This window comes from Aricia agestis, chromosome 22 (assembly GCF_905147365.1).
Source record: "Aricia agestis chromosome 22, ilAriAges1.1, whole genome shotgun sequence".
Lineage (NCBI taxonomy): Eukaryota > Metazoa > Arthropoda > Insecta > Lepidoptera > Lycaenidae > Aricia > Aricia agestis.
This window is the reverse complement of record NC_056427.1, coordinates 3,057,823-3,075,781: the sequence shown is the minus strand read 5'-3', so window position 1 is coordinate 3,075,781 and position 17,959 is coordinate 3,057,823. Positions and strand designations below refer to the sequence as shown.

The 17,959-nt window shown below is 38.2% G+C and overlaps 1 protein-coding gene across 1 annotated transcript in view; it reads left to right on the top strand.

Annotated features, from left to right (window-relative positions):
- Positions 1-72: 72 nt before the first annotated feature.
- Positions 73-17,959, top strand: part of LOC121738111 (nephrin-like) — a 93,312-nt gene continuing 75,425 nt past the window's right edge. Inside the window, exons 1-2 of the mRNA XM_042129949.1 lie at positions 73-296; positions 10,911-11,216. Coding sequence (XP_041985883.1) covers positions 11,135-11,216 — 82 coding nt within the window. The 5' untranslated portion in view covers positions 73-296; positions 10,911-11,134. The remainder of the gene's footprint in view (positions 297-10,910; positions 11,217-17,959) is intronic.

The following is a 17,959-nucleotide window of genomic DNA, read 5'->3' as shown; positions in this document are numbered from 1 at the left end:
CCTGGATCGCGGGCCGCGGCCGGCACTTGGCAGACTGCAGAGGAGCAAACGTCAGTTCCCCGCCAACGTTCGCGCGCGATAGTGTACTGTGCTGTGCTGTGCATTACGTTATTTTTGTACTCGTGTGCTCCTTTTTAACGGATTGCATTAAAAACGTTACTTGGAAGCTCACTTTGTGTTACATGAGATAAAAATTTAATGGAATAGTTACTTTTAGTTTTCCGTTGTTTGAAACAAAACTGTGGTCGAATTTTTCACATGTTTCCTGATTTCTACTGATGTGCATCGGAAAAAAGGTTTGTAATAATGATTGGTTATTAAGATTTACTGACTTAACTTAACCGGGAGTAGCCATAAAAATGTTTACGCAAACGTGCAAAATTGACTTATGATTTGTTTTACGTGGAGTGTGAAATCCTGATTACGGTACCAGTTTTTAGAATTTGATTGAATACTTTATTGATTAAATAATACTTAGTTAATAACACCAAATAAAATGCGCGGATTTCAGAGATAAGACTTAAAACCGCCCTTTCTCAATCCCAATTTTCTCCTCTGGCCAGTGCAGATTTGAGTTTTCTTTTTTTTTTATGAAATAAGGGGGCAAACGAGCAAACGGGTGACCTGATGGAAAGCAACTTCCGTCGCCCATGGACACTCGCAGCATCAGAAGAGCTGCAGGTGCGTTGCCGGCCTTTTAAGAGAGAATAGGGTAATAGGGGAGGGTAGCGAAGGGAAGGGAATAGGGGAGGGTAGGGAAGGGAATAGGGTAGGGACTAGGGGATTGGGCCTCCGGTAAACTCACTCACTCGGCGAAACAGCGCAAGCGCTGTTTCACGCCGGTTTTCTGTGAGAACGTGGTATTTAAATAAAATAAATAAATAATCGTTTAATTCAGGCAACCGTTTATTTCTCCGGTCGAGCCGGCCCATTGCCGAAGCTCTGTGGCTGGCTCTCCCACGTCACAGTATAGCAAGGGATATGTCATATTGCTATACTGTGCCCACGTATATAATATATATACATGTACTTTAATATTATTATAATGCGGAAGTTCATCTTGCACTTGGTCGATTTTTTTGTCCGTCTTTCTGTTACCTCTTTACGTCTAAACCGCTCAACCGATTTTGCTGAAATTTGGTCCAAGGCGATAAATGAATTTCCGTCATCAAGACAAAGATAATTTTTAACCGACTTTAAAATAAGGAGGTTATCAATTCGACGCGTATAATATTATAATGTAATATTTCCAGAACTGCCCAATTTTAGTCTTAGATATAATAATTATTATCAGCGTTTGAACAAATGTGCCAAATTTCAAAAGTGTATCATGTACAATACATACATACGAACACAAACATAAAAACATACATGTCATACGTATACATTACACATACATGTATGAAATGTATGTTTTTATGTTTGTGTTTGGAAGTAACATTCCAATTTCAGTACTTAATTCCCTTTTTGTTGTACTAGGTATTGTTCAACTTAGGGAATAGTGCAAGTTTCATCAAAATCGGTTCAGTAGTTTTGGAGATAGGGAGTTTTAATTGTCAATTACGTACGATTATGAAGTCGGTTTTATCTTTTTAAAATACAGTTATTATACCTAATTTCTTCATCTTGTAGTTGGAAATGCAAATATTTATGTTAACTAATTAATAAACTATCAAAACATCGTAAACTATAAGGTTTAATTAAGTCGAATAGTTAAAGGTATCTTAATTATATTAATTTATACAGTTTACGTATTTTATTACCTATTTTAATTTTAAAGCATCAAGTTCTATTAAATAAGCTATTAAGTTAATGATACAACCACTGTGTTTAGGAAAAGCACAAATTTTATAGTTTTACTAAATACCAGATGACGAATTCTGTTGCTCCAAAATTCACGCGAGGATCGTACATTTTGTAAGTGATACAATTTTTTTTCTTTTTTTATGAAATAAGGGGGCAAACGAGCAAACGGATCACCTGATGGGAAGCAACTTCCGTCGCCCATGGACACTCGCAGCATCAGAAGAGCTGCAAGTGCGTTGCCGGCCTTTTAAGAGGGAATAGGGTAATAGCGGAGGGTAGGGAAGGGAAGGGAAGGGAATAGTTGAGGGTAGGGAAGGGAATAGGGTAGGGGTTAGGGGATTGGGCCTCCGGTAAACTCACTCACTCGGCGAAACACAGCGCAAGCGCTGTTTCACGCCGGTTTTCTGTGAGAACGTGGTATTTATCCGGTCGAGCCGGCCCATTCGTGCCGAAGCATGGCTCTCCCACGTATAGATATAATATTATGATATTAATAATATTAGGATATTATTAGGATATTAATAATATCCTAATATTATGTGCTTTCCTGGGACCCAAAGTATCTCCATACTTTTCAGGGAAATCGGTGCAGCCGCGGGGCGTGAAGGGTTAACAGACAGACAGACACATTTTCGCATTTATAATACTAATATGGATGTAACCCGACTGCGAAGGGTCATGTTTTCCAATGCGTCCACTAATTGTTCTACTTAAAACAAGCAATATCATTGTTTAAAACAAAACACTTTCTAAGGCATTTCATTTCACGTTAGACATTGGAACGTCTGTGCAAACCAGGCAAAAAGATTCATGAACCACGTCAGCATTGTTTGGGGCTATTTTGACAATATTTTAGGTATAATATTCATATAGAATACTTATAGATTATATAGATAATGTAGTTTTTTTTAAATATAAATATATAACTATTCTCACAAGAATAGAATCAGAGTATAAATATTTGCTTTAAACGAGTTCAGTGTATGTTTACGAATAGCTTAAAGACGTTTATGAACCGATTAATAGGCTACTTGACCTAATTTTTTTCTTCATGCTAATCGCTTCTTAATCATTCATTTTCACAAAAAAAAAAACTAATATTTTAATATTTTACACAGTAGATACCCATGAAAATATTGATTGAAAAATATGCCTTATAAATGGCGCCGAAAACACTGTCCGCCATAGTGTGACGTCATACGTTTTTCTCAAATCGACTTTATTTATCAATCATAAGCTTTTATTTGATTGATAATAAGGGTGAAATACGGTTTCCTAGGCCAAGGTTTACTAGAAATATGCATTTGTTCAATGTAATTGAATATAGGTCAAGTAGCCTATTAGGCGGGTCCACGCAGAGCGAGCAGCCTCGCGAGGCATTCGCCGCGCGAAGCAGTTCGGTTAGTGTGGACGTGTCAGCGACGTGCGAGGCCCGTCCACACTCATTGCACAGAGAGGCAGCCTCGCTCGAACAGCCCGAGCCATTTTGGCTCAGTTGAGCATAAAGACACGATGAACCGCACTTACGCACAGCCGTGGCAGCTTATGCTTTTATTTTGCTATACACAACTATAAAAAATAGGAGAATCTCGTCTGTATGATCCTAACGAAGATTCCATTTTTTTAGATCCTTAACAGGATCCTTAGCAGTCCGCACTGCTCGCTTGGTGTGGACCCGCCTATTTACCTTGTACTATTATCAGCTATTCTATGCTATTTGCCGCGCGCGGCGGGCCTCGCCCGAGGCTGCTCGCTTGGTGTGGACCCGCCTTTTATGCAATACGGAATAAGGATCGGAATTCGGAAAGCAAAGTTGCACGTCGCCTATACACGTTTAAGGCGTATTTACATACATTTTTGTATGTAATTATATTTAACCTGAAGAAGGCAATAATACAGTGTAGGCGGCGACCCACGCTTTTCCCAAAATGTATTGAAATTTTTCAATTACTCTTACGGGAATCTTAAATAACATTGTCGGGTTTTTGCGTAAATAGACTCACACAAAAGTCTATCGTCGAATCCATCTTATATATAAAATTCTCGTGTCACAATGTTCGTTCCCGTACTTCTCCGAAACGGCTTGACCGATTCTCATGAAATTTTGTGAGCATATTGAGTAGGTCTGAGAATCGGCCAACATCTATTTTTCATACCAAAAATTATTTATATGGCAAAACAACGTTTGCCGGGACAGCTAGTACTAATATAAATGCGAAAGTGTCTATTTGTTTGTTATCTATCACAAACGGGCGAACCGATTTGGATGTCATTTGGTATGGAGATACTTTGAGTCCCGGTAAAGGACGTAGGGTACTTTTTTTTAAGAAAAACGCGGGGTTCTCGCGAGATACACGAATTTGTCGGAAACTGCGGGCATCAACTAAACTGTGTGTAGATTATAATATTAAGTACTCTACTAGATGTCGCCAGCAACTCCGTTGTGCCAAAATTCGTTTTCCTCGCGGAAATCGTTATTTTTTTCGGGATAAAAGTATGCTATGTCCTTTCCTGAGACTCAAGGAATCTCCATACCAAATTTCAGCAAAATCGGTTCAGCGGTTTGGCCGTGAAGAGGTAAAAGACAGACAGAAAGGCTTTCGCATAATTTATAAAAAAAATATTAGTATGGATGTCGCCCGCAACTCCGTTGCGCCGAAATTCGTTTATCGCACGAACACCGTACATTTTCCGGGATCAAAGTATCCTATGTCCTTTCCCGGGACTCAAAGTATCTCCATGCCAAATTTCAGCTAAATCGGTTCATCGGTTTGAGCGTGAAGACGTAACAGACAGATAGACGGACAGACAAAGTGTGTCACTTTCGCATTTATAATATTAGTATGAATAATAATAAATAAAGAATGGGGAACAAGACAAGAATTAATGACCGTCCATTTGGAATGGTTATCGAACGGACGGCGCGTGTACAGCCAGCTTTATTGCAACTTTTAAGGGAAAAGCAATATTGAAAAGTACTTTGCTAAAATTCCAGAAAAGATTAAGACCCTTTTAGATAAGAAGTGTCTTCGTTAAATGATCCGTGAGTGAGTAATGAACTTTACTTTTTGAACCGATTTCAAAAAGAAGGTGCTTATCTCTGTGTGTTGTCCGTCTGCCCGTCTGTCTGTAGCCGATTTTGCTGAAATTTGGTATGGAAATACTTTGAGCCCCTGGACCTCAGAACAGGAAAATAAGATAATCTGTGCTCTGGACGGACGGATGCTTTAATCGTCCTGCAAATCGTATCGTGTGATCGACCCTTAAATTGTAATTATTCAGCTCAAAGCTTTTGTTCTCTGTCTCTTTTAAGCGTTTGTTATGTAATTTAGCGACATTATGCCCTCAGAAGTTGGGAAAGGGACGGGTTGCTTTAACACGTCATGTTATGCTGTAACCTAGCTAGTGGTTATTGTTACGCTCAAAGACCGAAATCGCTCAATGAGCGAAAAAATGGCTCACAACGCGTTGTGGTCACAGTGAAACAGCCACGACGCGAAATTCGCGTCGTGGCTCTGATGAAAACGGCCACGACGCGTTCTGGCAATCACAAAAAGACCATAACGCGAAATTCGTGTTGTGGCTGATATGCTATTCGTTTTTCTTGATTTGTTATTGATTAATTCATCGTCCTTAGGTATGGAAGATTATATTTAAATTACCACGCGTACTACAAAATATTTTTTCTTTTACTAAATCACTGCATAACGTGTTTTTCATTATTATTTGAAAATATCCATAGTTCCATAATATCCGTGCTAATATTATTACTGTCTGTATGTCTGGCGCTGGTGATGGATATGTTATAAGGCTGTTTCACTGTGACCACAACGCGTTGGGAGCCTTTTTTTCGCTCATTGAGCGATTTCGGTCTTTGAGCGTAACATATCTAAATTATACTAATATTAAGCGGAAGAGTTTGTTTGTTTAAACGCGCTAATCTCCGGAACTACTGGTCCGATTTGAAAAATTCTTTCAATGTTAGATAGCCCATTTATTGAGGAAGGCTATAGGCTATATTTTGTCACGCTAAAACTAATAGGAGCGAAGAAATATAGGAAAATGTGTAAAAAACGGGGGAAATTATCTGAAATCGCTTATTATATTAAAGAACTACTGGAGCAGATTTTATGTTATGTGGCACACATGAAGAATAGACCACGTGAAGGGACATAGGCTATTTTTTGCGAAAAAATGTACGCTTTCCGTAAAACTCCTAAATTACGCGGGCGAAGCCGCGCGGAACATCTAGTCTACACTACTATTATAAAGAGGAAAGATTTGATTGTTTTTATTTTGGAAAAAAATAGGGTTCCGTAAGATATTTGGGATTTTCGGACGCAAGGTGTAAAAAATCAACCAGAAATGTTACTTTTTTCGCGTACGCTGCCTAAACTATAAAAGATAGAACCATAAAATGTTCCAAGTAATTGTAGATCTTTTAAATATCTACAAAAAAGTCCGCGACACACTATACCTATCTATGTTGAGTGAGGCACAATAACAATTTTTTTATTAAAAAATCTTGAAATGTTTTTGGACTACATTTAAATGCCTTTATTTTACTCATGACATTAATTCTTATCAAAATAAATTATTTCATTACCAAGTACAGTTAATGTAGATAATATTTGGTCTTTGAATGATTAAAATTGGACGTTTGGTTTTAATGTTATGGCGAAATTAAAATATTACGATTTCTGCTGCACGTTGCGAATTGGGCGTCGTCAAGGCGCGCCGCGCGGGTGTACTCGCCCGGAGAGTCCACGAAAATATTAATTATTATTACCTGGATCATCGGAATCGCAGACACAATAGATTTATAATATAATAGTTATGCGACAGCCGGGTGCCGCTTCATTGATGGGATAATATTATAGTGCTTCATTAATTCATTACCTTTTGAATGACTATTATTTTTGATTGCTATTATAATTAATTTCTATAACTATAAATCTCCAATAGCGGCAGCCGGCTGCCAGCATAACAATTATTGAAGATCTATTGTGTCTGCGATACCCACGATGCCGATGGAAGTATAATTAATGCATATTTTTAAATCTACACTATTTCTGCTGAACATATAATTATTTAATGAGAGAAAAAAGAGAACCGTATTAACATTAATGTTACTCGTAATTGTGTAAAAAAACTACCAAAATATTCCATATATTGTAAGCTTTATAAATTATAGACTCAAAGTGATGTACTAGAGTCTTATAAGTTATAGAGGACATTAAGAGGAGTCCACACCGCGTTTTTCCATACAAACGCTGTCCCCTGTTTCCTCCCGTGATAATGCCGGTAGAGTTATGATTTTTTTCCTGAATATCTATGGCCACTATTAGCATGTCCCTATGTTTTCGTTTTTTTCATAATTTTATTATTAAAAAAGATAAGAACGTCGAAAAATCTAAAAAAATGGCAAGATTTTCCTGTGTGTTCAAACACCCACAAAACAAAACTGGCTAAAATATACAAAAAAAATAAAACATAGGAACACAACTCAAGCCTTGCTTTAATTCTTAATGAAAAAAGTACTTAAATCGGTTATGTATTGGAGAAGGAATCAGCGGACAACGAATCGAAGATTTTCTGTTCTTCTATTACAACTTTTGCCGTGTTGTCTCTATCGCGCTCTGCGGTGGGAGACTTGAGATTGGTGAGACAGCAATACATTTTCAAATACCTATTTTCAGTTTCTCTCGCCCCTGGTGTATCCTCTTAATATCAACGTAAAAGTCCGCGATATCGTATGTCTGACTATTACAATTATTATCCTACTTTTTAATCTAAAAAAATTATGTTCTGCTTAACATAAAGATTGACTAAGAAATAAAGATTGAAAAAATATTATTTAAAAATCAATGTCCACCCGTGCGAAGCCGGGGCGGGCCGCTAGTTATAATATAAAAAGTAAAATTAAATAATAGCTTTATAATAATTAAGTTTTTTACTTTTTATGTTTTGAGCTGAACAAGGAACTTTATTATTATTTATTTACTTTCATCCTGCAAATTACGGAAACAGAAGCTTCATCCTGCAAATCGCATCGTGTGATCGACCCTTAAATCGTAATTATTCAGCTCAAAGCTTTTGTAGGCTGAAATAAACGGCGCTAAATAATCCCGCCGAATCATTTAAAATCGCCCTTCAAATTTCAATGTAATGGCTGATTTCTTTTTAATCAGAAATTCCTCAAACAGATGGACAATGTTATTTTTTTGTCAAAAGGAATATCGTTTTGTCCTATGAAAGAAATGATTATGCAGATGGCAAATGTTCGTAATTTGGTCAGATTATATATCAAGCGGCAAGCCGACGGATAATGACGACCTCCGTGGCTGTTGGTAGCTAAAGCCGGTCGCGGGTTCGAATCCCGCCGGGAAAACAAAAAGCTTTCAAAGTTCCTGAGTCTTGGATGTGTATTAAATATGTGAATCATATAATAAAAATCTTCAATAGTATAAAAGTATTAAATATATTTCCGTTGTCTGGTACCCGTAACACAAGTCCTTCAGATACTTAGCACGGGGCCAGACTGACGTGGCGTGAAGCGTCCATAGATATTAATGGCCCCCAGTAGCCCTAGCACGGTAACCAGTGGAAATGCGAAAGTATAGACAAACTGTGGAGATATGGTGGAGATAAATTTAAGGTGTCGTTCCAAACTTTTTTCGTTCCGAAAAATTCAATTAAAATGCCACTTTCTGACTATAGTCACAAACTGTGGAGATAAACTTAAGGTGCCGTTCCGATCTTTTTTCGTTCCGGAAAAATTCAGTTCAAATGCCTCTTTATGACAGAATATAGTCCTAAAAATTCAAATAACATCTTACTTTACGACATATACTATAGTCTGTCATAAGGTGGCATTTTAATTGAATTTTTGTCGGTTTAGCCGCGGTAAAGATCGGACTGGCACCTTAAGTTTATGTCCACAGTTTGTCTATACTTTCGCATTTCTACTTTTCCCCGTGCTAGCACTATTGGAATACTAGGTAACGTCCACAACGTTAATCGCGGGAACCGTATATTTTTCCGGGATAAAAAGTATCCTATGTCCTTTTCCCGGGACTCCATACGACAAAATCGGTTTAAGCGTGAAGAGGCAACAGACAGACAGACATTTTGCTTTTATAATATTAGATATCAGCCTTAGTTCAGTGTGTTTAGCTATAATTGTACCTAATCAAACCCAATTTTTTTTTCTTTTGCGATTATTGTGATGGTTAAAACGTATTTATGTGAAAATTTTGTATGCGGCTATAAAATTTTTATGGTGTAGACGTGGAGATGAATATATTATCTTTCATTTGAAACCAAAATATCCTCGCAGTGTGACTCCTAATTCTTTAAAATGGTACCTGAGAATCGCTTATATTTGTGAAAAAATGTGATAGCGTCGAATCTTGTACGGTGCTTATAATAATTATTGGTACTTGTAAGTTTCATTGTATCAAGGACGATATAGGTTTTAATGGTTCCGTAGGGTCACATAAGACCCTATCCCTTTCTCTTTCCCACATAATACAGGGTGTTTTTTTTTCTGTTTTGAAGACGTAAAAACGACGCTATAATACTACAGAATGGATTTTTTTTCAATAATAATCATATTTTTTTATGATTTTTCATTTTACTAAAATGTTTCTGTCCGTATGTGTGTAGGTTACATGTATTTATACGTGGGAGAGCCATGCTTCGGCACGAATGGGCCGGCTCGACCGGAGAAATACCACGTTCTCACAGAAAACCGGCGTGAAACAGCGCTTGCGCTGTGTTTCGCCGAGTGAGTGAGTTTACCGGAGGCCCGATCCCCTATTCCCTTCCCTACCCTCCCCTATTCCCTTCCCTGCCCTACCCTCCCCTATTACCCTATTCCCTCTTATAAGGCCGGCAACGCACCTGCAGCTCTTCTGATGCTGTGAGTGTCCATGGGCGACGGAAGTTGCTTTCCATCAGGTGACCCGTTTGCTCGTTTGCCCCCTTATTTCATTAAAAAAAAAACATGTTCAAGCTTAATTTCAACGACATTAGAACTATCTCTTGAAATATTTTGTTACTAGGTGACCGCCGAAATTCGTTAATTGCGCGGGAACCGTACATTTTCCGATATGAAAAGCATTTCCCGGGTCTCAAAGAATCTCCATACCAAATTTCAGCAAGATCGGTTCAGCGGTTTGGGCGTGAAGAGGTAACAGATAGACAGACAGACAAACTTTTGCATTTATAATAATAATAATAGCTCCCACACCGGTTTCGGTGACGGTGGCCGGTTTCATTGAAACCAGGCCAGCTACGCAGGAGTCATTTTATAGTGCCCATGTGTGTGCGCAGTACACAAGAGCACTCTCTATTCCTTTACTCTCATAACCCAGTGGGACGGAAGTCCGACACGACCGGCGAGAGATCAGGCGCAGGACCGACTTTTTACATGCCCATCCGACGCATGGATCATCTTACTTATCAGACAATCAGGTGATCAGCCTGCATTGTCCTAACCAAACTTGGAAATAACATGTTTCCAACGCAGGAATCGAACCCACGACCTCTGAGTCAAGAGCCGCGCTCTATACCACAAGACCACGGAGGCGTTCAAATTATTATTATTGCATTTATAATACTACTAGTATGGATAGCATGCAACTGAAAATCACCCTGTACTATATTCCGTTCGCAACAATTAGACTAGAGACTACAGTTGTCTCTTTCGCACTCATTAACATACATATATCCGTCTCATTCACTAGTGACCGGATGTAGTTACTCCGCAGGGAACCCTAATGGAGCCATTAGGTTCCGCTGATGCTGTCCCAACTCCCAATGGGGCAGTGGTTGAATGCTGACTGTGGTGGGTTCGAGGGTATACAATATACATACTAATATACTCTTAGTTATGTGTGTTCACCAAGTTCACTGTGTTCGCAAAGGTTATGGTAATTTAATGTTTTATCCGGGTCTGTTATGACTTTCTAACGAATCGGACATGGACAGAACATTTATTTGTGAGTTTATAGAAGAGAAACCATACATTTTTGTGTATGAAGACTATTTTGTGTTCAAGTTATGTATTGTAAAACTAAACTATTTCTCTTTTGTTTCAGATAACCAGCGATTAATAAAGTGTAGACAAATCAATTTAGTTATTAGTATTTCTAAAACAATAATGTAAAATATATTGTAAAATAATAATTTATGTTTCTAAAATAACAAAGTAGGAAGTTAAAATCGAAATAAGTTGATAGTGTTAAGTGATGTGGGGGTGTATCGAGTTTAGAGCGAGATAGCGATGTTGCTGTCCTTTTCGCACGGACGTTAGAGCGAGAGGATGGCGCCGTCCCGCTTGCACGTCGTCTTCTGTCTCCTTCTCTTCAGCGAGAGTCTGGAAGAAGTTCTTATTGAGGAGTCGAGTGAGTATTTTTTTGTGTAAAAGAGTAATAATTAAAAGAGTTAGGAGCGAGTTGGCCCTAGCCGAAACCGGAACAAAGAATGTTGTTTTACTAAGAGGAATCTTATTAACATTCCGTGCCTCTTTCTGAAAATTGGTTAAACAGAATCTCACCTCATTTGTCTGATATTTTTATTTGATAGTAACTTATTTGCACAAAAATTAGCTCATCGTGCGGGAACTGTACATTTTTCTACAAAAAAAAACTAATCTATGCCCTTAAGAGGATACAGTATACACCAGGGGCGAGAGAAATTGAAAATAGGTATTTGAAAATGTATTGCTGTCTCACCAATCTCAAGTCTCCCACCGCAGAGCGCGATAGAGACAACACGACAAAAGTTCTAATAAAAGAACAGAAAATCTTCGATTCGTTGTCCGCTGATTCCTTCTCCAAAACTTAAGCGATTTAAGTACTTTTTTCATTAAGAATTAAAGCAAGGCTTGAGCTGTGTTCCTATGTTTTATTTTTTGTATATTTTAGCCAGTTTTGTTTTCTGGGTGTTTGAACACAGAGGAAAATCTGGCCATTTTTTTGGGTTTTTGGACTTTCTTATCTTTTTTAATAATAAAATTATGAAAAAAAAAGAAAACATAGGGACATGCTAATAGTGGCCATAGATATTCAGAAGGAAAATCATAACTCTACCGGCATTATCCATGGAGGAAACAGGGGACAACGTTTGTATGGAAAAACGGCGGTGTGGACTCCTCTTAAACGGGATTCTAATTATTATCTCCTTATAAAATCTAATACTTGAAACCACAAGAGACAACAGACGGACACATTCGCTTAATATATTAGTATAGATTGAACTTATAAAACATTCATGAGCTCCCAAATGCTCCCCACATTTTGATGAAACTTAAAATTCACATCATCAATCATCCCAATATTATTCATTTGGCGCGTTTGTCAACGTCGCCCCAGAAAATGTGAGAAAACGCGTCAATGTACAGGTGAGATTAAAAGTAGGTTAAGCGACGATTACACTTACCCTGAATATCGGTAGGGCTCGATTACATTGCTCCGATATTCAGCACTAGACATCCGCATCTCAGTAATTGCGCCGTAATTCGTTCAGCGGTCAACGCTCTTTTTCGCAACAAAAACTTATACTATGTCTCCTCTAAATTTTAGTAAAATCGGTTCAGCAGATTTATGGGCATGGTTGTAAATGTAAATTGGAGCAACGGAGTTGCGGGTATCAGCTATTTCCATCATAATAAGGGCCTGTTTCACCACTTCCTGTTAAATTGCCGAATAGGCTATTCACAACTTTTTTGACAGATTCTCTATACATGATCTGTCAAGTTAATTGGTAGATAGCCTATTTATCAGGAAGTGGTGAAACAGGCCCTAATTATTTTAATGCAACGAAATGGTAAATACTAAATCATAACATTACGCGAACAAAAAACTTTGTAACCCTTTTTACGAAAAATGGGGAAACGTAGGAGCATGAAATTTTGCACAGTTATAGTTTATATGGAGAAGGAGTGCATCGAACTAATATTATTTTGAAATAAAGCTTTTATCATACATTTTTTTAACAAATAAAACATTACACACACTACAACACACACAGTTGACAAATTGAAAATGGATTATAGTTTTTTTTATTAAATCTAAGATACTGTTAGACAATGCTTACACGGCCAGTCTGAGATCAGCTAAATCCCAGAGACAAGAGTTGAAAAAAATGATAAAGTCAATATTTTTTACAAATTATAGGTAGTAGTCCTAATGTCGTTGAACCTAAGGTCGAATTTCGACCATTGGGCGATCTCTACTATTTTCTTAAAATGTCAAAACGCGTTCTGATTAATGAACTCCTGTAATCAGTGTTTTGAAGTTTGTTTCAAGTATGAGAATACTATTTCGCTGTTTGACAAAACGAACTTGAATAAATAAGGACCGAAGCTACATTAATATTGCATTAAATAGTACGAACCGTGTGTCGATATAATCATCCTCCCTTAGCAGTTGTAAAGCAAACAAGTAGTATTCAAGAACAAGTAAGTCAGGTTTGTATAAAAAGTAAAAAGTGGGAGCTAGTGTACGCCCCTGGGGCGTGCCTGAGTCAGGTAGCCGACATTAAGTTTTTTGTTCTGCGTTTAATAAGTAATGTTTTAATGTATTTTTGTTTGTACTTGGTTCATATGTTTCTTGTACTTTAATGGAGTAACAACTTTATTTTGAGCTTAAGAAATGTATGACATGGTAACTCAAAAGCAGGAGTGAAAACGAAAATACAGGTATATTATAATATAATAAAATTTCTTGTACTTTAATAATATAAAAATATAATACAGAAATGTATGACATGGTAACTCAAAAGCAGGAGTGAAAACGAAAATACAGGTATACATTTCCGCCGCGTGAAGGGGTATATTATCAGACTGCCGCGGCCGGCACGGTATGAGGAAGCTTCCTCTCCTACGCAGTGCCGGCAGTCTACACTCTACACTCACTGCGTCATACGAATTTCGATCTCGTGAGTCGTGAGGTTAACATTTAACATTATTCATCCCAAAAAATCCAATACGCCGTTATTTAAATTTTCTCCTCAAAAACTACTACTTACTAACATTTTAACCACTGTTAATAGTGGCTAAAAAGTTAATAGTAGTTGAAGAAAAACCTTAGATATGCATCCTAATAAGACTCAATTTTTCCATGGGATACGGAACCCAATAATATCGACTCATATTTAAACAGTCATTATCCTTTCAAGAGCCTCGACGTCTGACTTAGCGATTTCTAATGTGAGTGGATATAAAAGGTTTTACAATGTAATCAATCATTCGAATCCTTCCTGAACTGTACATTTTGCTGCATGGAACCTTTAGCCTAGAATACCTTTTAAGTTGTCGTTAAAAGTACTTTAATTTCGAAAGTAAATGCTAGGTACTTTTCATTGATAGTTTTATATGCACACGGGACCCGGACTCTTAAGCGGCTGAAATGATTTTGATGAAATATTGTGTAAAATAGGTACTTTGAACCGGACGTTAACAAACTTTGTACAAATTTTTCGGTTACAATCCATGTGTGTCTGTCTGTCTATTAGCTATTCACGCCCAAACCGCAAAACTGATTTTGCTGATTTTTTTTTTTTATGATAGAAGGGGGCAAACGAGCAAACGGGTCACCTGATGGAAAGCAACTTCCGTCGCCCATGGACACTAGCAGCATCAGAAGAGCTGCAGGGGCGTTGCCGGCCTTTTAAGAGGGAATAGGGTAATAGGGGAGGGTAGGGATGGGAAGGGAAGGGAATAGGGGAGGATAGGGAAGGGAATTGGGCCTCCGGTAAACTCACTCACTCGGCGAAACACAGCGCAAGCGCTGTTTCACGCCGGTTTTCTGTGAGAACGTGGTATTTCTCCGGTCGAGCCGGCCCATTCGTGCCGAAGCATGGCTCTCCCACGTATGGAGATACTTTGAGTCCCGGGAAAGGACAGGTTCTTTTTATCCTGAAAAAATGTACGGTTCCTGCTCGATAAACGAATTTTGGCGCATACTTTGTGATGGCGAGATCAGCTGAGTTGCGGACATCTTCTCTTAAATACATCTTCTTGAGCAAATGTCACAAATTGGTGATACATACTTTCAAAAACTGATGTAACAATTCGAGTACCCTACCATATCAAACGCCTTCGCGGTGCCCAAAGTGTTCTAACCCACACATCATAAATCCACAACAAAGATTACCTCGAACAATACCCACCAAAACCCACCGGGTGGTCCCGTGGTATCTGGGGTATGTGACGTCGCAGCATGAGTTTATTGATGCTGGGTTAATGTGTGATGCCCATTGATGTACCAGACAAAGGACCTTGCACTGAAATGATAAAGTCCTAAAAAATAACTTGATATGAATTGTGTAGTTTAAGTTACCTGGCATGTTATACCTTTCTATTGATAGTTATTAAAATGTATTGACATCTTATTCAATGAAATTGGTTAAGTAGCTTAGAAGCTACGTTAAGTAGCTAAGCTACTCAACCAATTTCATTGAATAAGATTCATAAATATGTCATAGACTGCCATAACTTTTTCTTTTTCCTTCGCTGTTTGCTGCAAAAATAATGTTTTGTGTTATTGAAATATGTTACTGGAACCCTGTTGCCAATGATGGTGACTGGTTTATTTGAATCAACTCTGCAGTTATTTTATAGTGCTAACTAGAAGACGCCCGAAACTCCGTTGCGCCAAAATTCGTTTATCAGGCGGGAACCGTTCATTTTTCCGAGATGAAAAGTATCCTAATATGTCCTTCCCTAGGACTCCAAAGTATCTACTCACCTTTAAGAAAGTTTGGTTCAGCGGTTTAGGCGTGAAGAGGTAACAGACTGATAGACACACTTAAGCATTTATTATATTCGTATGGAAATGTAAACACTAAAATACTATCTAAAATATACAGATATATTATATATACAAACTTTAAATATAAAGCTATAAAAAGAAAAACTTGCCCAAGTCGTCCCCATCTGGCAGAGTGCCCAGCAAGCTGACAGCATTGCCACGTTGGATGGCAATTGCTATCCGCTGTGCCAGGTAGCTCCCAGCTCTGGGGTCTCGGGTGGCTTCAACAAGCTTCTTAGATATTCCTCTAAAAAGCTTATATGGACAATAATATTATGTTAATTGATCTTAAATAAAACCCACAGTTATTTTTCGTATGGAAGTATACTAAGAAAACCCTTGCTTCATTCTTTTAACATAGTTATAAATGACTGGCGAGAGATCAGGCCACAGGACTCTTACATGCCCGTCCGCCTGATGGATCATTCTGTCAATGTGATCACTGATCAGCATGCATTGTCCTACCCAAAATCGAAATAAAATTTTTTGTTGTTCCAACGCAGAAATCGATCACGAATTCGGTAAGCAAAACATTCCAAAAATGTAAATTAGGTTTTGTTTGGACGCCAGAATAGGTAATAGAGAATTATTGTATTCAATCCCGTTCGGAAATCTTCTAAGCAGACTTATCATCAGACGTCCAGGTATGGTATGTCAAGGGCAATATCTTAATATGATCGTATGTTTCTATGAATTTGCATTTCTATGTTCTCTCTCGCCCTTTAAGAATAAAATAATGTCTTACTTCACTTTGTTTACTAGTAATTTTAAGAGAAAAAGTGCAGCGTAAAATTTTAAATTGAAAGTTTTTGTCTTTGAATCGAAACATATTTTAAACCTTAACTAACATTAAACATAGCTTGATCTTCTGTACGGATAGGCATAATCTTTACTTATATATTCAAACCTTAAATCTAAATAAATAAAAATGAATAAAGTTTCGCTAGAGCTCGAGAACGACTTAAAAACCGATTTGGCTGATTTTAGTCTTAAAATGCTCATAGAAGAAAAGTCCTGGGAAGTTTAAATTAGGTAGAAAGTGAGTCTCTCTCTATCTCTCTCTCTTTATCTCTCGCATTGAACACAGTGGTGTAGCGACGATGTTTTCTTTTTTCTTGTTCAGTGTATACAGGTTTTTTGTACATGATAAGAAATAACTTCGTTCCATCCGGGTGTCCCTTGACACCTCTCAAGTTTTTTTTTTATAAAACAAGGGGGCAAACGTGCAAACGGGTCATCTGATGGAAAGCAACTACCATCGCCATGGACACTCGCAACACAGAGCTGCAGGTGCATGGACGGTTTTTTTGACGGTTTGCAGATTCCAGTTTCGTTCCAAGTTTTACGAAAGTTACGCGAAAAACGCACGGTGGAAGACTGCTACTCATCCTTTTCGTTCTAAAATTAAACTTATTCATATTCAATATTAGGTTCGCTACAAGAGATTAAAACTTTTCATTATCTGTACGTAACAAACAATCTCCTAAAAGGCCTTCTAATCCGTGAGAAAGTTACCAACTTTTACATAATAATAATATTATTTGCGTACTTGTGGCCCGAGAGCCAGCGACAGCCAGATTTTCGTAAAAAAACCTTTACTCCAAAGCGTTAACGCACTTTATTACTTCTGAAAATTTGAAAAGGCGCGCGAATTCGCGTGAATGCGCCCGATCAACGCTGATTGGCTTCGCAGATGTAATGTATGCGTTACGCTCTGGAGTTAAGGTTGAATTTTCTGTTCAGTTTTTGGAAATTCGCTTCGCTTCGACTCTGCGCTATTTTAAATCTTATTAACCCTTATTAACCCCTTATTAACAATCAGATGATCAGCCTGCATTGTCCTAACCAAACTTGAAAATAACATGTTTCCAACGCGGAAATCGAACCCACGACCTCCGAGTCAAGAGCCGTGCTCTACACCACTGGACCACGGAGGCGTTAACAGTGGTAAGCAACTATCATCAGTGTCCGGCAGGGGAAGAAAATTGAGCTTCAATATTTTATCGAAGGTCAGGTAGACCGACCGAAACTCCATATTTGCTGGTCGTTCTTACCTCTACAGCTGAGTCATAAACAGGTATTCTCTATACGTGGGAGAACCATGCTTCGGCACGAATGGGCCGGTTCGACCGGACAAATACCACGTTCTCACAGAAAACCGGCATGAAACAGCGCTTGCGCTGTGTTTCGCCGAGTGAGTGAGTTTACCGGAGGCCCAATCCCCTACCCTCTTATTCCCTTCCCTACCCTCCTCTTTTTCCTTCCCTTCCCATCCCTACCCTCCCCTATTACCCTATTCCCTCTTAATTCTACAAGTCCCATAAGAGCACCGG